This window comes from Antedon mediterranea, chromosome 1, assembly GCF_964355755.1.
Source record: "Antedon mediterranea chromosome 1, ecAntMedi1.1, whole genome shotgun sequence".
In the NCBI taxonomy this organism is placed as follows: Eukaryota; Metazoa; Echinodermata; class Crinoidea; order Comatulida; family Antedonidae; genus Antedon; species Antedon mediterranea.
This window is the reverse complement of record NC_092670.1, coordinates 13,404,180-13,431,510: the sequence shown is the minus strand read 5'-3', so window position 1 is coordinate 13,431,510 and position 27,331 is coordinate 13,404,180. Positions and strand designations below refer to the sequence as shown.

At 32.7% G+C, this 27,331-nt stretch overlaps 1 protein-coding gene across 3 annotated transcripts in view; it reads left to right on the top strand.

Annotated features, from left to right (window-relative positions):
- Positions 1 to 27,331, top strand: part of LOC140057328 (uncharacterized) — a 138,415-nt gene that overhangs the window by 22,819 nt on the left and 88,265 nt on the right. For 2 of the 3 annotated variants that reach the window (XM_072102946.1, XM_072102953.1), the window contains exons 26-64: positions 93 to 249; positions 631 to 886; positions 1,227 to 1,282; positions 2,324 to 2,580; positions 3,050 to 3,148; positions 3,532 to 3,586; positions 3,713 to 3,754; positions 4,043 to 4,215; positions 4,761 to 4,859; positions 5,261 to 5,315; positions 5,513 to 5,575; positions 6,049 to 6,320; positions 6,754 to 6,907; positions 7,246 to 7,494; positions 7,947 to 8,525; positions 10,799 to 10,882; positions 11,264 to 11,526; positions 11,991 to 12,132; positions 13,120 to 13,596; positions 13,969 to 14,046; positions 14,842 to 15,125; positions 15,645 to 15,761; positions 16,409 to 16,487; positions 17,118 to 17,305; positions 17,427 to 17,541; positions 18,070 to 18,350; positions 18,720 to 18,842; positions 19,448 to 19,526; positions 20,217 to 20,365; positions 20,733 to 20,843; positions 20,963 to 21,005; positions 21,105 to 21,152; positions 21,280 to 21,693; positions 22,140 to 22,202; positions 22,856 to 23,145; positions 24,425 to 24,541; positions 25,691 to 25,769; positions 26,476 to 26,663; positions 26,779 to 26,893. In XM_072102946.1, coding sequence (XP_071959047.1) covers positions 93 to 249; positions 631 to 886; positions 1,227 to 1,282; positions 2,324 to 2,580; positions 3,050 to 3,148; positions 3,532 to 3,586; positions 3,713 to 3,754; positions 4,043 to 4,215; positions 4,761 to 4,859; positions 5,261 to 5,315; positions 5,513 to 5,575; positions 6,049 to 6,320; positions 6,754 to 6,907; positions 7,246 to 7,494; positions 7,947 to 8,525; positions 10,799 to 10,882; positions 11,264 to 11,526; positions 11,991 to 12,132; positions 13,120 to 13,596; positions 13,969 to 14,046; positions 14,842 to 15,125; positions 15,645 to 15,761; positions 16,409 to 16,487; positions 17,118 to 17,305; positions 17,427 to 17,541; positions 18,070 to 18,350; positions 18,720 to 18,842; positions 19,448 to 19,526; positions 20,217 to 20,365; positions 20,733 to 20,843; positions 20,963 to 21,005; positions 21,105 to 21,152; positions 21,280 to 21,693; positions 22,140 to 22,202; positions 22,856 to 23,145; positions 24,425 to 24,541; positions 25,691 to 25,769; positions 26,476 to 26,663; positions 26,779 to 26,893 — 6,493 coding nt within the window. The remainder of the gene's footprint in view (positions 1 to 92; positions 250 to 630; positions 887 to 1,226; positions 1,283 to 2,323; positions 2,581 to 3,049; positions 3,149 to 3,531; positions 3,587 to 3,712; positions 3,755 to 4,042; positions 4,216 to 4,760; positions 4,860 to 5,260; positions 5,316 to 5,512; positions 5,576 to 6,048; positions 6,321 to 6,753; positions 6,908 to 7,245; positions 7,495 to 7,946; positions 8,526 to 10,798; positions 10,883 to 11,263; positions 11,527 to 11,990; positions 12,133 to 13,119; positions 13,597 to 13,968; positions 14,047 to 14,841; positions 15,126 to 15,644; positions 15,762 to 16,408; positions 16,488 to 17,117; positions 17,306 to 17,426; positions 17,542 to 18,069; positions 18,351 to 18,719; positions 18,843 to 19,447; positions 19,527 to 20,216; positions 20,366 to 20,732; positions 20,844 to 20,962; positions 21,006 to 21,104; positions 21,153 to 21,279; positions 21,694 to 22,139; positions 22,203 to 22,855; positions 23,146 to 24,424; positions 24,542 to 25,690; positions 25,770 to 26,475; positions 26,664 to 26,778; positions 26,894 to 27,331) is intronic. The other variant, XM_072102962.1, reaches the window with a different exon arrangement.

Below are 27,331 nucleotides of genomic sequence, written 5' to 3'. Positions count from 1 at the left end.
TACTGAACTGGTGTCTTATTGTCTTTAAAATGACCAATTGTTGCGGTACAGTGTAATCTGTGATATTTACCAAATTTCTTATTATCATGTAGGTTGATCCAGATTATTATTACAAAGCTTGTGTCATGGATACTTGTGGTTGCGACAAGGGAGGAGATTGTGAATGTCTGTGTACTGTTGTTGCTGAATATGCAAGAGTTTGTGCTGCTAGAAGTCAACTTATTGATTGGAGATCTAATGGAGGCTGTGGTATGTTGTAAAGACACTTTTTTCATTGTATTTATTTAGGACACAAGCAGCCAAGAGGTTGAGCCTTAAAATGTGTTTGCAACGCCTACAACAAACAACAAAATAGTATATTTCCCAACATGAAACGCGCAAGCTCTGCCCCCTTTTTAGACAACGCATGCGTAAGTATTATGGTGAACCATCTTTCTGAAAATAACGTCAAAGTAAAACATTTTGAAGCTATACAAAAATGAACAACTAGGTTAATGCAACTACTCATTCGAAAACTCCCTATTTATTCAATTTACAGCCACCCAATATAAATCCTGCATACATCCGCAAGGCTGTTTCTTATGGTCGCCACAAATTCTAATATCTTAATATTATTTCACTCTTGTTAAGGCGTTATGTGTGACGAAGACAAGGTATATAATCCATGTGGTCCACTCTGTCCAAAGAAGTGTCATAACCCCACAAAAATAGATGTCTGCCAGGATGTCGATATTTACAACAATACCTGTTCTGAAGGATGCCATTGCCCAGAAGGAACCATCCTCCTTGACGGTACATGTATCCCTGAAGATAAGTGCCCTTGTTACTACAATGGTGTATGGTATCAACCTGGCCAAGTTATTATTAATGACGACTGTCAGCAATGGTAAGAAAATACAGGGCACCGCAAACGATAGCCATACAATTGGCATGTGTTCAATGCTCTATTCGACCATGTTTCTTGTGGTAGAACAAGTCTTCTCGGATAAGGACTTAAAAATGGAGGGCCAGTGTACACATCTGGTCAAACTTCCAGGCCATCTTTTGGAAGAGTATGGCAGTATTTACTGGTCCATATTGACCGCTATTATATAACTATATACATTATTAAAAACTATGCTGTATTATCGTGCTGTATAGTTGTTTTTTTTTAACACCATTGTTAAAAAAAGATTTTGAAATAATATAGTAAATTAATTAATTTTTTTAATTACCTTTTTTTAAAGTAATTGTGAAAAAGAAGGATTTATGAAATGTTATGGTCCAGGGTGCACTACACGGGGTAAGTACATACAAGCATACTAATACCATAGCATTTAACTCTTAAATATTAACTTAACCAAGCCATCTACTTAAAGAACCTATCACTATTTTACAGTATCAAATATGTGATGAAGATCGCTATCAAAAGACTTGAGACTGTCGGATATCAATAGACACGTTTCGCGCTGGCGACCAATCAGAAATAGTGGGTATAGATTTGTAAACAAACCGAACACCTCTCGCCTAGTGCGTGTTAAAGCATAGCGAAATGGCCACTGCCGAGTGCTTTTGTTGCAAGGTGCATCATAAATGTTGTATATTTTGGATAAATCGTGAATTTAACTACACAAAATCACTGAAAAATATTCCTGTTTTGAATTTTCAAACACTTGCTGAGTGGTTTGCGTCGGCTCCGAAGGATAGTGGCGCAAAATCTTGGAAATTTTTCAAGGAAAGGTACGTCCACGATGTGCTCGTGTCTCTCCGCCCGCCCGGTGGCCTTGCCTGATGCGGTACTTCGTCTAGGCCTAGGAGGCTTGGGTGTCTGTTTAAGCGCCGAAGAACATCACATAATACATGGAAGATGCAATAGGAGCATGAAGAAGAATGAAAGATAATAATTAATATATTTACGCAACATTTGTAAATAAAATCAACAGTTAACATGTATTAAATGCATCGTAATATATGTGTCAAACCACAAATGACAATACATAAATAAAGTCGATGATTCTGAACCAAATGCCCAAATAATTCTACAGTGAATATAAAACATAAGTTTAGAAAATAAATAACATCCTTACCATGCCATTCCATCAAAAGGCTAGTTTTGACGATTGCTTTTTAAGATGATCATCTCTCAGTTCTCCCATGCTTTAACATACCTCTCGCTGTGTTTGTTTACCATATTGTATACCCACTAAAAGGTCAAACTGACGGTGACCTCGCCAGCGCGAAACGTGTCTATTGTCAATAGACATGATACCGTTCATGTATCGGTTAAAATTATACACAATACATTCTTGTAGCATGTAGACATTCGGTTCTCTTTTTATTTTAGTGACTACTCCAAGACCACCAACAACTACTGAATCTACAACTGTCAAGCCAACTACTCACAAACCAACTACCCATGAACCATCAACAACGACACCTGAATCAACTACATCCTGCTCGTGCCCAACTGATTACCATATGTGTGATGGATGTGCTAGTTGCATCCCAAATAAGAACGTGTGCGACAAGGTGATACATTGTAATGACGGATCTGATGAGGAAGATTGTCCCTGCATTGATAATAAAAACATACCAAGAGAGGTAAGAACATTGATGTTTTTCCTTTATATATACATCAAACAGCATGTTCATAAACTGCTGTAATGCTCTGTCTACACTATCAAACAAAAAATGTTATGTGACCATACATATAACCACCATTATATGGCACATCACATTTATTTTTTTCAAACTAATTTGATAATGTAGACAGCTTAAATCTTTCTCTAGTCTACAATATCAAACTTTATCAAAATGTGAGACACGATGATGTCATATCACTACCATATTTGGGCATATGACTACCATATTTAGACACACTTTTTTGTCAAACTAGTTTGGACAGACAACTGAAGAATAACTATTATAGTTTATAACATTTTAAAATTTAAAGGTTGTAAATTTATTAATTTTTCTGGTTTGTTTATGTTTATAAATCTTATATTGTTGATACATGCATAATGCAGGCTAAATAATACTAATTTAAATATTGGGTTTGTTTATTACACAGGACGGTGCCATGTACTGGGAGTCAGAATGCAAATATTGCCGCTGTATAAATGGAGAGACCTTTTGTAACAAAACTTGCAATCTTATGCAATGCAATGCGGTAAGATTTAACATTTCTAGCAGGATTTATCGCAAATAGCGTGAGCGATGCTTGATGGGAATAAATTGGGAAAAATAGCCCAACCAGTATAATAACTTTATATATATACTGGTGGTGGCACTATTATTACTCTCTTCCTTCTCATCATGCATACTGTAGCTCACACTATTTGTGATAAACCTTATTTAAAGATGTTGACAACAATTATCCAGATAGTTTTAGTTTAAAATAATGAATATTTATGATTGCAATGATACAAATAATTATAATAATGAAGGTTGTAGAACAAAAGATAAATCACTACGATAAAGAAAGAAATGCCAAGATTTGGAAAGCCACTAAGGAAAATTGAAAAATATTGTTTTCTATGAATTGTTTTCTAGAATCATTATCTACGAAAATATGAAAATGAGGACAGATGCTGTGAATGTATACCAAGTAAGTATGTCTTATAGTATTAATATAATAAATATAATTTTCTTCACGTCATGAACTATAAATAGTAGCATATACAGTAGGCCTATATTGCTAGTTTTTAATAAATATATATGTTATATTTTCCAGTGACAACCATTGTAACCACTACTGTTCAGACAACAACAGAATGTAAGTTGTATAAATGAATGGGATGAATAATAATGTTAGCTTGTTTTTTCTAGCTTTACAATAGACTGGTTACATTATTCAAATTGTATACAAAATAGCGTAACAGATAAATCAAATATCTTCTCGTATAATTATTATTTAATTCAATCTATAATAATTTAAATTTGAATGATTTAAAAAAAAATTATTATTAACCATACTTATGAAGTGGTTAGTTATATTTTTTAGTAAATATTTTCATATTTTTTTTCTGATTATCTTTTCTAACCATTTTTTTCAACACTGTAGCTTGTAACTGTAACTGCATGAGCAACTGTGATGGTAGCGATACGTGCGGGTCTGTTGCTGCTTGTGGCATACACTGTAGCGCGTCTTGTGAGGAAGGTTACACCTGGAATGGTAAACATTGCGTCAAACCACCTGTTGGATGTTCTTGCTATCATAACGGTACTAATTATGAGGTAACATTTTATTATTTATTTAATACTTTATTATGCTAAATATAATAAATATTGTAAAAAAGACTACCGGTAATACAGTTCAGTTGCCATATTACCAAATATTAATATGGTTAAAAACACATTTTGGCCGCTGTGGTCACATAAATAAAGATGATTAATTGCGAGTTTGCAGATTCGAATCAATTCCCTGGTTATGTATAATTTTTTGTTAACGATCTGTAATAAGAAATAATGAGGTTGATAATTAATTGTTTGTACACAAATGTTTGCCCTTTATTTTGTTATGATCTTTAATGAACTATATCTAGTAGGTAACTACAGAAAGGACATATCGCAGTGAATCATGTCACACAACGAGTTATTTCACCATTTTAACATTATTTTACAGTATAAACACACTCATACATTTCACTAAACCAAAATGACAAATTACTAAAAAAAATGTCAATGCTGTGGATATCAGTGACTGGATATCAATGATACTAATAAAATAAGTAAAAAGCTAATGAGAGTATATAATGGAATTAATATGTGTTCTATTGCAGGAAGGTGAAGTGTGGACTTTTGGAAATTGTTACTCTTGTATCTGTAAACAATATACAGCAGAATGTGAACGCAGCTGTAACATCGAATCATGTGAAGAGGTATATCTTTAAGATCAAATAATAGTCCCCTGACATTGATCATGCTTTTTATACCAAACCTACAAAAGTAACAATAAAACTCTGTCTACAATATCAAACTTCATGTGACAAAAAAAATAATATATGTGGACACGATGATATCATATCACTATCATATTTGGGCATATTACTACCATATTTGGGCACATAACATAAATTTTTTTTCAAACTAGTTTGATAGTGTAGACAGAGCTTAACAGCAGTGTTAATCAGATGTTTTTACCCATGTTGAAAAAGTATTGCCATCAGTAAAAGTATTTCAAGTGTTGAAACATAATATTGTATAAACCTTTTAGTAAATGTTTCAAACTATCAAATGTGTTGTATACACTAATTTTGTAAGTAAAATTTTTCTTGTTTAGGGATCACGACTTATTGAAGGAACCGAAAATTCATGTTGCTATTGTGAGCCAAAAAGTAAGTCATTATCGTGATATATTCATTGTTAACTTATGATAATGATAATGCCTGTTTACACTACAGTATGCACGATAAACAATAAATATGCAATAAATAAATAGCGTTATGTTAGATTAGTCCATTTATACTATTTGATTCGTATATATATTTAAGTGGTTTTCTATAATATGTTTGTAAAAATATTTGTATTTTAGCTACTACTGTTACAACCACAGTGACAACAACACGCATCACAACACCACGTGTAACAACACCAAGTAAGTGATTTGTTATAAATAATAATCTTAAATGTTGCCAAATTTCTTATGAGCAGATTTTTTTGGGAAAGCCAGAAAATGTGGGTGAGCTGTTGGGAACAGCTGAGTATGTGTCCTGTTCTTTCTTAACTCTCATTTCAATGCATGGTTTCAATCACCAATGTAAGCTTTCGGTACAGAAACATAAATAAGATTTGTATATTTAAATTAATTTACTGTTCATCAATTCTTTGTCAATGAGGTATATAAATTTGACAAATGTAAGCTACAGTATAGTTCCAATTTGAAAAAATAATGGAATGATTTGGTTTTAAACAAGTAGGAATAGGACTAAATGTTTTATATTAGTTATTCAACCCTCCTACGAACATTCCATTTATTTATTTATCCACAAAATAAAGAAAAGCAATTGAAACTACAGATTACAAGTACATCACAAACAACTAAATTTCAATTTAATTATATCATTGCAGATCCTTGTGGTGATCGTATTGTCAAACTTAGAAATCTACAGAAAGTGTATTCCACCACAAAGGATGTGCTGCAGAACGTGCCAATGTTAGGTGACTTGGACGGTGTTGCATGGATTCCTGCAATAATTGACGCAATTCAATACGTAGATTATTCCTTCAGCAAAGACTATATTGTTACTGGTGTAAAAATTCGTGGAGATACTGATGGATCAAGTGTAAATTCAGTTGAAATTGTAGCTTATGATAGTGAAAATGTAGAAATATTCAATGAGGTAATACAATTCAATTTGTTATAATATTTCAGTAATATCACAGATGATACCAACAGTATGTCAAATTAAACAATAGTATAGTGTAGAAGATTCGCTGGATTTGCCCTCTTGTACATACATGTCTCTTAAAATATCTCATTGTTGGTTGTGTATAAGTTATCCTCATACTACTGGTGTTGACTTTCATTGGTCAGCATAGCATATTAGGTTGTTTTTTTTAAATATTTTCAACGACATATGCATTTTTTGATAGTGGTCAAAACTGGAAAAATAATTTAGCAAAATCAAGGAATCAAACGAAAGAAAGTGTGTACCAATATCTTCAGATGTGAACAATGAATTAAGATAATGTAACTAGTTAATAACAAACCAAAACACCAAATTGTTGGTTTACTTCTTTACTCTCAACCAATGCCATCTGTTCCTTATTTAGATTCATTCATTGATGTATTTTCCAACTGGTGATGGTGAAGAAGAAGCTGAGTTAGTCTTTTCTCCGATTTATGGTTCCAGGAATGTTGTCATTAGACCATTAACCTGGACTGGAGAAATTGCTATGAGACATGAACTCTTTGGTTGTACACTTGGTAAATTTACACCCTCTATATTTTCTAACTATATATCTTTACATTGAATATCAGATAACAGAACCAACGTTACTTCTGAACTTTTTTTAAAGCACTGGTTTCAGGTTTTTAGGTTGTAGGTTCTGAGTATATGAGGGATAGTGTCAACATAATTTTGTCAGTTGATATTCTAAGAGATAATTTATATCTTATATAAAAAATAAATTACACGCATGGTTTCATAATAAATATTTGTTAGGTGACCAATCAATGTGATTGTGTTTATTTTGCGGTTTTATTGATCATGTGGAAAATGAAATATTACAAAGGCTTACATTTTATACGAAATATGTTTCTAGGCTTCGAAACTACAACCACCGAGAAGCCAACCACCACAACTGAGCAACCTACTACAACGACCGAGCAACCAACATCAACAATTGAATATTCAACCACTAAAACCGAACAACCAACCACTCCATATGTGCATCCAAGCACAACAACCGAGCATCCCACCACGACAACCGAGCATCCCACCACGACAACCGAGCATTCCACCACGACAACCGAGGAGCCTACAACCACTGTAATACATCACACAACTGGAAGTAAGTACAAAGTTTAACAAGATGATAATTTAAGTGAAATGGTAATATGAAACATCACCTCTACACGTGTAATTTTCAGATAACAGATACTTGTTGTAACAAAAGTTTATTTCGTATGTGATGAAAGACAATCATCTCTCAAAACTTATGCACTGGCCCTGGTTAAAATGAATTTTAATAAGTGAAAAGTATTTGGAACCTTTGGAACCAACAGAAAATAGTATCCAGTTTTAATAGAATCTTTTGCCTGTATATGTAATCATATTCTTTACTCCATGATGTAATGTGTCACTGCTTTTTAATTTTTTTATTGAAAAAATATGTTTCAATGTAACATGTAAGTATAGCAGGTTACATTCCATGGTAACAAAACGTTCCTTTAAGATAATTATACACCTAATATCTGAACTACTTCAACATTTATATTTTTTGTTGCTCATATTTAATTCTAGTTAAGGAAGAAAACAGAACAACAACAAAGAGAATATTTACCCCTCCTCCATCTACAACCACTGAATACTCAACCACTACAACTCGCCCTAGCACAACTGAAAACCCATCCACCACAAATCACCCAAGCACAACTGAATACACATCCACCACCAGTCACCCAAGCACAACCGGTTATTCCTCTACCACCAGCCACCCTAGTACAACCGAGTATTCCTCTACCACCAGCCACCCTAGTACAACCGAGTATTCCTCTACCACAAGCCACCCTAGTACAACCGAGTATTCCTCTACCACCAGCCACCCTAGTACAACCGAGTATTCCTCTACCACCAGTCACCCTAGTACAACCAAGTATTCCTCTACCACCAGCCACCCTAGTACAACCAAGTATTCCTCTACCACCAGCCACCCTAGTACAACTGAGTATTCCTCTACCACCAGCCACCCTAGTACAACCGAGTATTCCTCTACCACCAGCCACCCTAGCACAACCGAGTATTCCTCTACCACCAGCCACCCTAGTACAACCACAGTTGAATATCTACCCACAACTGCTCATCCATCTACCACAGAAAAAGGTACAGGGTTTTGTAAATAATTGTCTATGTTTGAAATCTGTTCTGAGTTCTCTTCAAGCACTACTCGCCTTACTGGTCTTTCTTCAACTACTGACTTTACCTAAATTTCCTGTGCATAAACTTGAGAATGAAAAATCTAGGGAACCCTTTCCAGCAAGTATGAATTCAACCACCACAAGTTCACACAGTGTGGACTACATTATTCCGTCAAGTATGAAATTACCATCATCTAAATAATAAAGAGCAACCACAGCTACCACTGAAATTACAATCGCAATTGTTAAGCATCCCATATCAACCACTCTATCTCTTCAGCAAGTATGAGTTAAGCATAACCAAAGAAACAACTACTAAAGCTTCCAACAATTTTCAAAGTATTCCATATTTACCACCACTACAGTATGTATCTTTCCAGCTAATATCAACTAAGCATCATCTCCAAAGATTACTAAAGAAACCTGAACAATATTTTTAAAGCATTCCGTAGTAATAACCATCACTATGTATCTCCAGCAAATATCAATGTAGCTTTTCAGAATCAGCGGTTTCTAAAGCAACAATATTTCCTAAGAATTACATATTAACCAACACTGAGTATCTCCAGCAAATATCAATGTAGCTTTTAAGAATCAGCGGTTTCTAAAGCAACAATATTTCCTAAGAATTACATATTAACCAACACTGAGTATCTCCAGCAAATATCAATGTAGCTTTTAAGAATCAGCGGTTTCTAAAGCAACAATATTTCCTAAGAATTACATATTAACCATCACTGAGTATCTCCAGCAAATATCAATGTAGCTTTTAAGAATCAGCGGTTTCTAAAGCAACCATATTTCCTAAGAATTACATATTAACCATCACTGTGTATCTCCAGCAAATATTAATGTAGCTTTTAAGAATCAGCGGTTTCTAAAGCAACAATATTTCCTAAGAATTACATATTAACCAACACTGAGTATCTCCAGCAAATATCAATGTAGCTTTTAAGAATCAGCGGTTTCTAAAGCAACAATATTTCCTAAGAATTACATATTAACCATCACTGAGTATCTCCAGCAAATATCAATGTAGCTTTTAAGAATCAGCGGTTTCTAAAGCAACCATATTTCCTAAGAATTACATATTAACCATCACTGTGTATCTCCAGCAAATATTAATGTAGCTTTTAAGAATCAGCGGTTTCTAAAGCAACAATATTTCCTAAGAAATACATATTAACCATCACTGTGTATCTCCAGCAAATATCAATGTAGCTTTTAAGAATCAGCGGTTTCTAAAGCAACAATATTTCCTAAGAATTACATATTAACCATCACTGTGTATCTCCAGCAAATATTAATGTAGCTTTTAAGAATCAGCGGTTTCTAAAGCAACAATATTTCCTAAGAATTACATATTAACATCACTGTGTATCTCCAGCAAATATTAATGTAGCTTTTAAGAATCAGCGGTTTCTAAAGCAACAATATTTCCTAAGAATTACATATTAACCATCACTGTGTATCTCCAGCAAATATCAATGTAGCTTTTAAGAATCAGCGGTTTCTAAAGCAACAATATTTCCTAAGAATTACATATTAACCATCACTGTGTATCTCCAGCAAATATCAATGTAGCTTTTAAGAATCAGCGGTTTCTAAAGCAACCATATTTCCTAAGAATTACATATTAACCATCACTGTGTATCTCCAGCAAATATTAATGTAGCTTTTAAGAATCAGCGGTTTCTAAAGCAACAACATTTCCTAAGAATTACATATTAACCATCACTGTGTATCTCCAGCAAATATCAATGTAGCTTTTAAGAATCAGCGGTTTCTAAAGCAACAATATTTCCTAAGAATTAAATATTAACCATCACTGTGTATCTCCAGCAAATATCAATGTAGCTTTTAAGAATCAGCGGTTTCTAAAGCAACAATATTTCCTAAGAATTACATATTAACCATCACTATGTATCGTTCCATCAAGCACAGTTCTTTAATAATTCCACTGCACATTGTGTCTACATTGAACTAATGTACCCTACTAAACCTGATCAACAATTACTGCAAACCAAACTATTATAATTCTTAAACTGTCTAACCTTATTCAGTTATTATAATTTTATTTCCATAATTTGTTAACTTTCTTTTTGCACTTAAAGTATTTTTTAATAGTTTATACCAAACGCATGTTTTAAAGTTATTATTGGGTAATCAATTTTTACAAAAATTGTTTACATTGTATTAATTTTTGTTAATTCAGTATTTCTTTCATTTTTATTGTAGTGAAGGAAGAAAACAAAACAACTACTTCGAGAGTGTATACACAACCTCCATCCACAACTACAGTGCCGTCAACAACTACCAATCGTAAATATACTTTAAAATCTGAGAATTTAATATTCAATTAAAGAAAAGACTCTGAATATGGTAGTTATATGCCCAAAGATGGTAGTTATATGACATCATTATGTCCATATATGGTCATGATAATAACAATAAGCTGCTAACAAGCTAGCCAGCCAAGCTAAATCGTTACATCATTTGTATTATTCACAGTAGATTGCAAGGCCTAGTATTTTGTTTGCTGTACCGGTTTTCTTCAAATTTTCCAAGGACCCATTGGAAACAAGTTTTTTGATTTAATAGGTTATTTGTTTAAAAAATATTTTAAAATATTTGTTGTTTCAATTGTCATTGTTTATGATTATATCAATGCATTTATAATTTTTTCTATTTTACTTGCTGTAGCTTGTGATAAGGCACTTGGAATGGAGAGTGGATATATACCTGACAGAGCCATCACATACTCATCCAATCTTGGAGGATCTGGAAGATTCAGAGGGGATTCCTGGCTTCCAAAGTCTGACATTACACCACATTCCGTGCGTGTCGCATTCCCTGTTCCAGTCAGAATTACTGGTATTATTGTTCAGAAGGGTACGAGTGGATTTGTTACTGAATTTAAGGTGGCTTACTTAGATTCTGATGAAAATTATCATGAGGATGAGAAGGTAACATTTACTTACTTTCCATTTTCATTTCTATCCTGCAAAAAAATGTTAATAACTCATGTTTATTAACTCCATGTTTATCATCTTTGTATATTGATTGGGCTCATACATATTCATCCACCCTAAATAAACTCAAAATTCTTTTTTTTTTAAGCTTCAGGATTTTATCTGGCAAGAAGTATTGTTCCATTGCATGCACGAATTCCATTTGTTTTATAATGCTCCTAATTTTTGAAAATAATTTTTGAATAAATGAATCTATCATAAATAAATTATTAATGTAAGGCCAAGAAGCTAGGCCATTTAAAAAGGAAGCGATCTAATCAGTTTCGCAGAACAACAGAAAAATATCAACATATTTAAAAAAAGTAGTTATACATGCAAGAATAAATGTTATAATGTAGAACAGATTTGGTTAGAAGTTATAGGATTCTTTTGAGTGATTTTTCTGTTTTTCTCATTAGACATTTGTTCCTAACTACAATGATGATGGTGTTTCCGAAGTAGAGCTTCCATCGATGATAACCGCAACAAAGATATTCATCAAAGTAACAACATTTGAAGATGCAGTTGACCTACGGTTTGAACTCATCGGCTGTCCATATGGTATGTAATACATAAAGCGAGTGGCCGAGTGATTTAAAGATAGTGTAATAGTAATTACTTAGCCATACATAACATCGATGGTCACTCGCTCCATGGCTCTGGCGGTAGTACGAGTCTTTTCCGATACAGTTTTTGCTGTATATTTTTTGTCTTACATAGGTTCATCCCACTTTTATTTCCATATATATTATACAGATATTGCCTGCTTAGAGGTGAAATATAAAATTTTACATCCCGGAGGGAATGATATTTTGCTCGAGGGAATATATTCCCGAGAGCAAATTCATGTGATGCAGTTTCAACGAATCATGTTCACATATTTACATAGGCTATGTAATATATATATATATATATATTGTATATTACATTTCTGTAGTACATCACTTTATATATTCTGACTTTCCCATTGTGTTTTTAAACATGTTTACATATATCTTAGCTTATATACTTGTATTGTTTTCTCTTTTATTATCATTGTTTTTCTGTTAACACTCAACATGTCTTATTTAAAAAAAACATATTTTGTATTCGGCACGCTGAACATCCGGTGACTCGGCTCAAAGAAGATAATAATATTATTATTATTAATGTAGGCTTATTGCTGGAAATTCTTCTATTAATTTAAACGACCCAGGCCTAAGTGAATATTTTATTGCCAAGGAATCATTAATTAGTAATTATCTGTACTGTATATTATTCTTCGCAAGATAAGGTGAATGCAACGCCTAACTAGGCAGGCTTATTACATAAAGGAGGCCTAGCTACCCGACCCAGTAGATATTCTACTTGTTGTTGGCTATATAATATAACAGATCGCCTTTTATATTGGTAAAATATATTCCCTCGAGTGAAATATCATTCCCTCTGGGATGTCGAATCTTATATTGCGCCTCTAAGCAGGCAATATCTGTATAATATATACCTCATAATTTAACATTTTGCTGTTTATTATACCGAAATAAATTGTTTAATTTGTATGTCTTGTAGAAAAACCACCTACTACAGAGCAGCCTCCAACTACAAAGACATCAACCACACCAGAATCAACAACATTGTATCAGCCTTCCACAACTTCAAGGCCATCAACCACACCAGAATCAACAACATTGTATCAGCCTTCCACAACTTCAAGGCCATCAACCACAGCAGAGTCAACAACAATGTATCAGCCTTCCACAACTTCAAGGCCATCAACAACAGCAGAGTCAACAACAATGTATCAGCCTTCCACAACTTCAAGGCCATCAACCACAGCAGAGTCAACAACAATGTATCAGCCTTCCACAACTTCAAGGCCATCAACCACAGCAGAGTCGACAACAGAAACATCAACCGAGCAGCAAACAACAGAACCACCACGTTGCGTTAAAGAGTGTGCTGATGGCAGTATGATTCCAAGAGATAGTCTCATCTGCGATGGTGTCTGGAATTGTCCTGATGGAGCTGATGAAGAAAATTGTGGAGGTACTGTACATATTTTAATACCCATCTAACAGCGAGCAACTCGCTAATTACATGATGGATAAACTATTTTATTTTATATATATTATTTCTTAAGTCTTTTTCCTATAGGGTGTAGTTAAATGATTGTATTTGATAATTATGTAATATGTGTATTTTTTATTGTTCTAAAATAATAAACATAAAAACACATATACATTTATCCTCTATTATTTATATATGACTGATTTTAGTAATGTAGCAGTATCTATCCAAATTATAGAATATCATAGACACATTTCATAATACAACATCACTTTTGTAATATGTGATGCTACAATTAGTCTGTCATCTCTTGCTTTCGTACTTACAGAACAGTTTATATTTATATTTCAGGACCTGATTCTGAATCTACAACTACTGCTGCTTATGCTTTCACAACACGAAAGGTCCCACTGACAACCAAATATCCGCGTGAGTATTGCTAATGTTGCTTTTTTTTACACAATTGCATTATTCATTTAGCTAAATCTTGTTCTCATTGTATTTCATATACGGTACAAAACTGTACCTATGACTACAGTAAGTGTAGTGTAGTCTAGACCAGCCGAAAACTATTTATTTCGTGGCCTAAAATCCTCTTCCTGGAACCAACCCGCGGCCCCACGACCCAGCTAGAACGTAATAAAGGTAATGAGAGTCCACCACACCTCATCCCCACCATGGTTGGGCTGAGGTAAGAAAATGTTAGGAATGCATGAACCTCAGCTCAGGTCCCTGAAAATTGCATTGCTTTGTTTTTGAAGGTTAAAAATAGTGCTGATGGTCCATAAATTCAGCGCAGCCCCGAAGTTTCCCCTTTAAAACGCACACGAGATATACCAGAATTTTACATTACATTTTACATTCGAAACTTGGCCAAGATTCTGCCTCAGCCCCATCCACCATGTTTGGAGCTGAGGTTATATATATGACATTGATGGTGGTAGAAGTTGTGTTCCCTGCCTTAAAGTCAAATATAGATGTGTATAATTATTATAACTATTATTCATTATTTATTAATAAGCCATTAAAATTTGTAGAATACTTACTTCATTTAAATGTTTCATTAAACTAAATTTACTCCCGCGTTTCATAGTTGGATGTTTGGCCAATTGGAAAATATAGAATATATTAAAATAGACTCACTTACTACTTTTATATTAGACTTCAAGGTCATGTTAATTAATTAATTTTTCTTTAAAATCTCTTCACATTTTTTCCCAACAGGATGTCATGAGGATTGTTATTATGATGTCAAATGTCAGGAGATTTCAGAGATGGTATTTGGCCAAAATTGGAAATATGTAATAAATCCTACAGTTAATTTCAAATGTTTTAATGTGAATATGTGTAGCTGTGCTCCGGGGTACATAAGAGATTCTCTTGAAAACAATAATGACATTAATGATATGTTCCAAGGTTCTGGACAGGGTAACACAGGCCTTTGCATCCGCCGTGAAGAACAAGAGTGTGGTTCAAGCTGTATTTTGGACTCTAATATAATTATAGCTGTAAGTAACCTTTATTTATTCATAGACAAAAAGACTTGCATTGGCAGTGAGATCAAACGATGGTCCAATGCGCTTGAACTGCTTTCAATCAAACAAAATACGCTCTTTGAATGCTGTGTCTTTCAGCCGCGACCCTCTTTAAAAACTGTTAATATTTCATATCAGGGCTAAGACAACAATTGTTGTCTCAGATCAGGATTAACGGCAACATATATCCATGTGTAAATCGTATGTGCAAATATAACATCATCATGTAGAAGTTATTACAGAATAGACCTGTGTATATTTTTTGCCGTCTAACTACTGTACTTGTTTGGAGATTATTGAAAACTACTGTTGTTCGGAGTTTAGATGTTTTTATCACCAAAAAAAATTAATTGTTTTGCATATTCTGAATAATGGTCATTTTAAATTGTCAAAAGACTCCAATCATTATTTTTATTATCAGCAAACAACTTTTTAAATATTACACAATTGAGTATAATAAGCCATTAAAACATTTTTAATCTAATATTTCAGGATGGAGAACAGGTTGAACGTGGTGAATGTGAGGTCTGTGAATGTGTTGAAGATCAGTCTGGTATGTCTGTTGCTCAGTGTACTAAGGAGTGTAAATTGACACAAGAAGACTGCCAGGTTTGTGCAACTTGATTTTGATTAATACATCTTTAATTAAAATTTGAGTGTTTTTTAAGCTTGGTTCCCACTGGGATGCAAGGACATAGATGCACTCAATCAAGTTCACCAATCACCTGTGACTGTTTGAATAATCCAATGCTTGAGACTGGTCAAATTACTTGCGTTACGTCTTTGCGTTGCATCCTAGAGGGAACCAATTTTTATAAGGAACTCTGCTGAATTATATGTAGTTTTTGTCAAAATAGACAAAAATATCAATATCACAATTATATTTTTTAAATAAATATCTTAATGCATAGAAAATGTGTTTCGCTTTTAAAAACTGGATTGCATTCACTTAATGTTAATAGAAAGTTTCATAGTCGTAGTGATATGTATGGTTTGCAAAGTATATTGAGGTTCAGTTTCAAGACATCTGACATTTTGTTTATCTGTCCTTTGTTAACGTTGGCCACATCTGTCTATTCCAGACTTAGTTTTACCACCTAATCTAAAATGTGTCTTTTGCAATGTACTTTTAACATGTCAATGTCTTCATCATTGATCTATCTATACTATGACTCTGACTATTTAGATATAATTAATGGAATTTTGTATATACAATGTGAAAATATCATTTTCTGTGAACTGTATATTAATTCTAGGAAGGACACATTTTGTACGAAGGAGCTGGAGAGTGCTGTCGATGCATTGAAAAACCAGTAACAGAACCTCCAACAAATTGTAAGACTGATTTTTAATAAATAAGATATTAACTAAAGTATTACAATTAACTAAATAATTAAATCTCCTAAAGATGCAGACACTCCTTGGCTGGACTAATAATATGCAAATTTTCTAAAATTCTGTTATTCCGAATGTGTTTCAATGGTAGAAAATTAGTTTGATAAAAAAAGTGTGCCCAAATATGGTAACGGTGATATCCTCAAATATGGTAGTGATATGACATCATCGTTTCCATATATTATGGACACATCACATTTTTTTGTCACAAACTTTGATAGTGTAGACTGTCACATAAAGTTTGATAGTGTAGACAGAGCTTGAAGCTAAAGCATAACAATCTTCTTTCCTTGACAGTCTTCATATAATCATTTAGCTTATCCAGCGCAAAATCATTATCTCTATTTGATTTTAATTATTCAAACTTGCTTTCAGTTATACAAAATACTAACTATATAATATACTGATGCATTCTTGTGGTTGGTGTGGTGGTAGAAAAAAAGAAGAGAGGATATCCAGAAAAGAAAAGTTCTTGTGATTTGTCAGGTTGAAAGACAGATAAAGAAAAAAAAACCAATAATTTAAGATTACTATGGTTTATAACATACAAAAAACACTATTAATTCACAGTTTGCGAAGATACCTGTGTGTATGAACCAACATGTGAAGAGATGAATATCTTGGAAACACTGTCCTTGCCATCAGGTTGTTCTTCATGTGAATGTCCGCCAGGAACCACACTGAATGACTTTAGTCAATTATGTATTCGTGAACCAATCTGTGATAACAAGTGTGAATATATGGGAGTCATATACGAGGTAGAAGACACACAAATTAAGAATATATCAATTAAGAGTTCAATACATCATATTGCATTTAATAGAAGAGTAACATTAATTATTATAATCATAATTTTTTATTTCTGTTATTATGTTTTAGGCTGAACAATCTGTTGATGTCGCTTGCCTAGTATGTACATGTATCGATATGGCAGGCTCATATACCTGGGATTGTCAAGTTGATACTAGCAAACCAGGCTGCAACGAAACACCAAGTAATTATACAGTGTATTTTATAATTATTTCACACCCATCATCATTATACCTATGATCATTTTGCAGTATTATAACCAGTGTCCACCACCATTCACCATCATCGTAACCACTACCACCATCATCACTATCATTACCAACATCTTCTTTCATCACCATCATCTTCTTCATTTATCGCCAAATCATCACTATTATCACCACCGCCATCATTTACCATCACAATAACCACCATCCTCGTTCTCATTAACAATATGCATTTAAACACACTGTAAAGAAACTGCAAAGTGCAAGTGATTACTGCGGGTGGATCTATCAGCATAATGTAGTGCTGATGACGTAGGATCCTCCTATAAGATACAAACCGAATGGATATAGTAGAATGTTTCCATTGGATTGGATTGTTTTTTTCTCAAACAACAATTCATATTTATCTAGTTATCATCCTAATCGTATCGTCCTAATATAAATGAGCCATTAAACAAAGATCGTTTCTCATTAATCAACATTTTTTTTATTATATTTTCTTTCAGCGTGCGATCCTATATGTTATCATGATTTTACATGTAATGAACAAGCAGATGTAACGATTGGACAAGCATGGAAACCTTCTTATGTGCAACCAGCAGATTTTGCTAATTGCTTTTTTACTAGGTGCACGTGTGAGCCAGGTTATGAAAAGGATGATCAATTTAATCCAAAATTCCAAGAATTATTTCCATTTTACACTTTCGCTGGATCGCAATACTGTGTGGGAATCGATGAATTAGTTTGTAATAATGAAAAGTGCTTGTTGGGTAACAGAATTATTCAAGTAAGACAAATAAGTTCAGTTTCTTAATTAATTTTGCTAAGTATAATGAGGCATTTGATCATTATGTAAAACTATTTTTTGTTACAAATTATAATAATAAACTGTAGTTCTAGTTTTACTTTAATTTGTATTCATAAATGAATGAGTAAAGTTTAGAGATGTACATTTTTGTGTTTTGAAACATATCAATATAAAAATACAGCTTAAATCAAATACATAAATAAAAGCATATTATAAGAGGCTGTATATATATATTTATTTTTATTTTAATAAGATTGTAAAATAATGGCATAATTAATAGTACACTATGATCTATGTTAATTATAGTAGTTTAACCTAACAATGTTATTATTTTTTTATTGTTAAAAGGTTGGTGAAACCGTTACACAAGGTGATTGTGAAGTCTGCCAATGTGTCTTCAGTGACAGTAAACAGAAGTATGTTGCTGAGTGCAATTATGAATGCGAATTGCAAGAAAGTGACTGTGAAGTTGTAAGTTTTTTATAAGTTTGTGTTTTTACTCTTAAATTTCATGAAACTGAAAACCTAGAAAACCGGATTTTCCTGAAAAACCAAACTTTTCTTGAAATGTAATCCAATTTTATTATGATAATATGAAATCAGAACCAGCCAATGAGTGGACTTGTGAAGAAATAAGTGAGCAAATAAAACGTACAACGAACTAGCACGGTGGTCTAGTAACTATAATTTAAAAAACCTGAATTTCTGGAGGACCTGACTGCTTTATAATGTATAACGTCTATCATCATTAATTACCTTTCGTTAAATACACTTGTTTATCAATTGATGTAAATGTTTTTTATAGATGTTTTATATGGTAAAATAAACCGAATATAATATGAATATGATAAACTTTGCTATTCTGAAAACATAAATTCAATTCAAAACAATCTTGTTATGTGTACTACAAACTATCTGTTACGATCTTCAAATATCTTCACTAAATGGGAGAAAATCCTATTTTAGTGTGATTTTCAGTTTTTTACTGTTATATAAATGGAATTTTTATTCTGAAATAAAGTGATCAATCAGTAATGGCTTTATAATATGAAAATAATAATTATATATTTGTATAGAATGGTCTAGCTTTGAAGAGACCAACATACGGGTGCTGCGGGTGTGTTCCCAGAGAGGAGAATCCATCCACTGTTAGACGTAAGCTTAATTGTTTGTTACTTTTAGCATGGACCTATACATTAATTTATAGGTCCATGCTTTTAGACTGCAAATAATAGTAGTGCTTTTTACTATCATTGAGGTATTATGTATTGGCTAGAGGACAAAATCCAATGTTTTTGTTGTATGTGATGTGCCCATATGGACAGGATGATATCATCACTACTAAATTTAACAATATCACTTCCATATTTGGATTCATCACACTTTTGTCAAACTAGTTTGATAGTGTAGACAGAGTTTTAGAGCTATTGCCATCACCTTCATTCCTCCTAATTTACAAAGTAGTTGGTGTATATATATGAATACTGTACATATCAGGAAGACACAAGTATTTACTTCTAACTAGGGCCCATAATAATAATGATATGTGTTCGCATTTATATACTTTGTACTCATATTTAAATATTAAATATTAAGAATAATAATTGTTTATGAAAAATATATTAAAAGCCGTTTACAGATCCTTGAATGTCAGAAAGAATGCTGTAAAGTAATCAAGATAGTAAAAATGTCCAACTAGAGGTCTTATTTTCTATAAATAATGCCAAATATGGTAGTGATATGACGTCCTTTGTTGTCACATAACGTATGATAGTGTAGATAGAGCTTTAGATTTATATATACAGTAGATGAGTTTTACCATTACATGTTAAACATTTTTTTTAGCTGCCATGTGCTTACGAAATTCAAATATTTACAATGTTGGTGAGTATTATGAAGCCGCCTGTGAACGATGCACTTGTAAGGAAGTCACCTACATGAGATATGACTGGGCATGTTTACCACTCCTAGGCTGCAATGAAGAACCATGTGTGGTGAGTTTACGTTTTTTACTGGTAATACCATTTTCACATCTTCAAAAAGTAACTAATGTACTTGTAACACATAGTGTGAAGACAATTTTTAGAGAATCTCCCAAGATTTTACAGTTTACCTCTTAGTCATAGAAAACACATAAGCGAGCTGCCTGATTTTGTTCTGAGATGTTCCGAGGTGTTACTGCGCATATCTAATTGTTCTGTACTGTTAACTGAATGTCCAAGCATTTATCAAATAGCACCCAACTACACTTGCACTCAACATTTTGCAAGGTTAATTTTTTGTATTGACTATTTAGTATTCTGGTTCTTTTATTCACATAAATACAGTATTTGTTAGATTAAATTCTTTTCTATTTTTTAGGAGGGCACCTCACAACTGTTTTCAAGTAATTGCAAAGATTGCTATTGCAACCCAGACACAGGTAGATATGATGGTGTTTGTGAAGATACTTGCAGTATAACTTGTAAAGAGGTATGTGCTTTGCTAGTCTAATAAAATTCCATCAATACATTTTAAAATACAAAAAAAAAACATACTTAGGAAAATGTCAAACTATAAAAATGTTTACAAAATTAATTTCTTTTTCTAAGGATGAAGAACTTGTAACAGGAGAGAACATCTGCTGCTATTGTAGTAAGTTACATTGTTAGTACCATATATTAAGTTCAATGTAAGTAGTTTGAAAGAAAAGTAGATTAGAAAAAATAATGTCCTGTATTTTTTAATATTCAGCACCCAAAGATTTGCAGTGCGTTTCAACAGAAAGCCCAACAACAAAATGTATGTATTAATTTTTTTTTCAATTCTTTTCAGTTCTTTATTATATTTTTAGTTCAAATGCATACAAATAATTGTGTACTTACTTAAATATATTTGATGTCTCTGATAACTCTTTTTTCTATTAAAGCACACTCAACAACGTCAATGCCATCAACTACACCAGAATCGACAACAGTGTATCATCATTCCACAACTGGAATGCCATCAACCACACCAGAATCAACAACAATGTATCATCATTCCACTACTGAAATGCCATCAACTACACCAGAGTCGACAACAGTGTATCATCATTCCACAACTTCAATGCCATCAACCACACCAGAATCAACAACTAAATATCAACCTTCCACAACATACACTACGACACAAACAACAACACGACATTCTACAACAGAAACATCAACAACTGAACAGCCAACAACAGAACCACCACGATGCGTCAGGCAGTGTGCCGATGGCAGTATGATTCCAAGAGATAGTCTCATCTGCGATGGTGTCTGGAATTGCCCTGATGGAGCTGATGAAGAAAATTGTGGAGGTATGAAACTTATTTTTGATAAACATTTAGAGAATATATATATATATATATATATATATATATAAATCAAAGAGCTGCATAGGCAGGATATAGAAAAAAATCAAGATCAAATAAGTTAAAACTGCCTCAATATAAGTTTATTTATATATATATATATATATATATTATGCTTTTTTTTTGTGTCTCCATTGAGATCCAGCCACTGATACACACACCGTTGTAATTTTTTCAGTAATTTGCCTTTGGATTTATATATATATACATGTATATATAAAATACGATATGTCATTTTCTTCTAATAAAGAACATAAAAATTATTTATTTATTTGATACTCTAACTAAACTATAAAGTGTATAACTTACATAACAATGTGCAAGGTAATTAATATAACTAGCACCGAAAGAGAACAGTTTTAACATTACTTTCCATACATATTACATTTCAGAATCTACAACGGCTGCTTCAGCTTTCACAACAATAAATGTGCCACAAACAACCAAATATCCTCGTAAGTACTATTGTATGCATTCACATGTATAATTGCTTTTAGGATCAAACAATAATAATCAATCCTGAAATGTGTTAAATAATTATTTTAAAAATTTTTTAAAAATAAATCAAAAGTGGTAATTCCAAAGCGAGGATGCAAAAAAAAAAGGTGCGTCTACCGTAATTCATGGTGCATGATGTACAATTAGCAATAATTTGTGTGAATAGCGAACCCCTTCTCTAAAATATACATCTCTTACGAACTATTTTGAAATAAGCTGACAAGACATTTCAAAAACATGGTTTCCCCTATTGGTTTTAATTCTGTCAATTCATTTTCAATCGTAGTGTCCGTAACGTGTGCTGTTACTGTGACGTTACTTTTTATGTAAACTGTTTTGAATTTACTGCTTTACAACCATAGTTATAACTAGTAATGAATACAGGTCTTTAGAAAAACTGTCCACTTTTTCATAATGATTATGAATGTTAATTGTCTTTACTGATCACCAATCATTGAAATACCTTGTGAAGAAATTTCCATTTACCAATCCCTTAAAACAATAGGCAATGCTAACTGTGGTGCAAGATGTGGACGATTCATTATACGGGAGGAGGCACCTCATTCTGATTGTCGTTTTTATTTATTTTTTCCTAACATTTTTAATTCAGGGTGTGATGTAGCATGTGACTTTGTTGTCTCATGTCAGCAAATTTCTGAAATGACGTTTGGCCAAAGTTGGAGAAACAATATACCAGCATATAAACTGCCCTTTAACCCCAGTTGCATGAACACTGAGTGTAGCTGTGCTCCAGGGTCTGTGAGGGATATCTTATCAAATGATAATGCTATTCGTGCCATGTTTAAAGAATCAGTGTATGGCAACACACACCTGTGTCTTAGCCGTGAAGAAAAGGAATGTGGTTCAAGCTGTATTTTGAACTCTAATATAATTATAGCTGTAAGTATGTTTACCCTCTATTTATGTTCGTCTATAGGCCTAAACAGCATCATTTACGACTTATTACAGAATGCACCCATGCTTATTTATATTAGTTTACAGCAAGCTACAGTACATGTGTTGGCATTAATGAAACATAGTCCGGCTTTTCATATTTTTCATAATTAAAAGCACATATCGTGTGCCAGTGTGTTGAACGTTGGACTTCTGATTACGCGATCTGGAGTTCGAGTTCAATGCTCTTCCTGTGTCCTTCGGCAAGCCACTTTACTTACGTTTGTCTCTCTTTAACCCAGGTGTAACAACTACAGTATGCTAATTACTAGCTGCAACATTATGGAAATATGTTTCCATACTGTACATGTTTGTTAAAAATAAACTGGGGTAATAATGTGAAGCACTTAGAGGCTTTGAGCATTATAAACACTATATTATAAGATTTGAGCATTATACTGTAAGCGCTATATAAGATGACAAATTATTATTGTTATTTAAGGAGTCTCTTGTATCAATCAATCAAGATTAATTAAACAATTATACACACACTCACAAAATATATTCAATATTTTGTATTAATTTTTCATTATTATTTATTTTAAAATTTATTTTAAAACATCCTCATTGTAAACTGTTACTGTAAAAACAGACTTTATTCAATCTTGGAGAGAGAAGTTTCGCAAATGCTGCACCCACACGTTAGAATCCCCTCCCCGCTGAACTTAAAGAAATCGTATCACTGAACGCCTTTAAAACTAAATTGAAAATGTACATGTTTCGCAAAGCCTATCCGTTTTTTTAGGACACTAACCTCTCACATCAATGGATAAGAATTTTTTCAGGTTTTAATGTTGTAATGTATCTCGTGCTTCTTTTTATGATTTTAAAGTAGGTCTATGATATTTGATATAATTATATTGGAATGTAAATTGTTTTAATTCTTATGCTAGGAAATGTATAAAAATTATTTAAATATATGTTAATATTCTGATTTTTACTATGCTGTATTGTAAAGCGCTTTGAACAGTTTTATTGAAAAGGCGCTATATAAATGTATTATTATTATTATTATTATTATTATTATTATTATTACTCGTTCTACCCAAAAGATTTTTTATATATTTGTTTTTCCTTATATTTATTTTAAGCCAAAATTTGAGCACTGTAATTTCCATTATAGTGGATAATAAAAGGAATCTGTATTTTAAATTTAACCTATTTAATGTTGCATGTGCACTATATTAAAATACTGTTTATAAATTCATTGAAAATTGTTTTTCAGGACGGAGAACAGGTTGAACGTGGTGAATGTGAGGTCTGTGAGTGTGTTGAAGATCAATCTGGTATGTCTGTTGCTCAGTGCACTAAGCAGTGTAAATTGACACAAGAAGACTGCGAGGTTTGTGTAAACCTATTTTAACTTTCACAACTCTATGCCAACGCTGCTTTCAAATAAATATTGGCACATTTTCATTAAAAGTTCAACATAATTCAAGAATTGCTTATTGCTAGATAACACATATGATTTATACAAATTTGTTATATTGTTTACTTTAGTTGTAAATCTTTTTTTAAGCTACGGCACATAGGACGAAAACATTGAACATATTTCCACCCCTTATGAATGTATTTCTTAATTTTGTATTGTCTGTAAAATGTGTACCACCCTTTTTGGTTATTGTGAATGTTTGTACCGTTTTGTATCTATATTTGTATCATACAGTAACTACTGTCGGAATTTTGTAAACATTTTTTATGGATCGAACCTCTCGTTGCAAAGAGTGTTCCTCCTCTTTAAAAAAGGGAAACAAATAAATACTATGTGGTTCACAAAGTAGTTTGTTAAGTCTGTTATGCACATGATCTCCAAGAGACAAAATCTTAGCGACAGCACACAATTTGCGATTGATTTGTGCTTATAAAAATAATAAATATAATACATGCCACGCTGTCTATTAGTGGTATTTTAAGTTGTATATCGAATACGAATATTAAATGAAATTTTATTCTGTGTAAGATCACCTATGCACCCACATTTACACGCCTACACCAGGTCAATGAAATCATGATTAGCAAATCCATATGCTATTTTAAAGTATACATAATAACTAGCTTACCATTTTTTTAAAATAATGCACGGTGAAAACACTTTAATCATTTTTTTCACACAGATTCCATATCATTGCTTCCTAATGGTTGTATATAATTATTTAATCATAGAAGATATATTGTCCCACTGAAATTTTTTTATTTTATTATTATTTGTTGTTGAATGCCATTTTAATGTCACTTTGAAAAATGTTTACCTGAAAAAACTAGTCAAATTGACTGCCAGCCAATGAGTTTTTGGTTGAATTTAACCGTATATTTGTCATTTTATAAGTGAGGACATTATTATTTGGAGGTTTTTTTTCTACGTAAGTGATTCACTTCACTAACACTATATTCAAAGTCTGATTTTATTAATCTCAATTTTTCATGTTTTTTTTTCATCTTTAAGTGTGTTTTGTAAAAATATAATTTTGTGTTTCAATTAATTTGTTGTTAGGGAGATGAATTTTTATACGATGTTGCTGGAGAATGTTGTCGGTGCATTGAAAGAACAGTATCAGAACCCCCAACGATTGGTAATTTTTAATATTTTATTGACGCTCTGAAATTTTTTTTTATTTCGGTAGAGAATAATTAAATTGTGTGTTTTATTGCTTCGTGGACTTTTCATTGTAAATTTAATTATTTTTATTTTATTCAATCGAAACCAACAGTGATAATTACCGCCACTAACAGGTTTGATACAAACAAAGCCAGGACTGTTTATAGCACCTTGATTGGTCCTAACATTGATCAAGGGCTTCTCTCATCCAGATCTAAAAATGCACACTAAAAATAGCACAATCTCATTAGTGTTTTTTTTTTGTGATTATGAATATTTTAATGAGGAATAGATGTACAGTGTAATCTATATATAAATTTATAACCTTTTAATATATCAGTAATTCAAATAAAAATAGTATTCAATAATACAACTTACCTTTTCAGCATGTAGTGCATAAGGTTATTTGCAAATATCGTGAGCGATGCATGATGGGAAAGAAGTGGGAGCAATAGCGCCACTACTAGTGCATAAAGATTGTATTATATGTTGGGAATTTGCTCCCAACCCCTTCTCATCATGCATTATGCAATGACGTTCCTCGCGAAAAAGTTATTTATATTTGCAATAAATCTTATTAAAATTTTATAAGTTATATATTTATATAAATTAATATACGAATTAATTAATATAATAATAATAATATGAATTGAATTAAAAAAATATATATTTGTCCATAGTTTGCGATGATAGCTGCGTGTACAAACCAACATGTGAAGAGATGAATATCTTGGAAACACTGTCCTTGCCATCAGGTTGTTCTTCATGTGAATGTCCGCCAGGAACCACACTGGATGACCTTAGTCAATTATGTATTCGTGAACCAATCTGTGATAACAAGTGTGAATATATGGGAGTCATATACGAGGTAGAAGACACACAAATTAAGAATATATCAATTAAGAGTTCAATACATCATATTGCATTTTAATAAATGAGTAACATTAAATATTATAAATCATAATTTGATATTTCTGTTTTAGGCTGAACAATCTGTTGATGTCGCTTGCCTAGTATGTACATGTATCGATATGGCAGGTTCATATACCTGGGATTGTCAAGTTGATACTAGCAAACCAGGCTGCAACGAAACACCAAGTAATTTCACACCCATCATCATTATACCTATGATCATTTTGCAGTATTATAACCAGTGTCCACCACCATTCACGATCATCGTAACCACTACCACCATCATCACTATCATTACCAACATCTTCTTTCATCACCGTCATCTTCTTCAATTATCGCCAAATCATCACTATTATCACCACCGCCATTTACCATCACAATAACCACTACCACCATCCTCGCTCTCATTAACAATATGCATTTAAAGACAAAAAGACACTGTAAAGATATACTAGAAACTGCAAAGTGCAAGTGATTACTGCAGGTGGATCTATCGGCATAACGTGGTGTTGATGACGCAGGATCCTCCTATAAGATACAAACTGAATGTCTATATTAGAATGTTTCCATTGGATAAAAGAAATCCCACAGACAATGCAGTGTACAGTACAATCATCGCCTGCA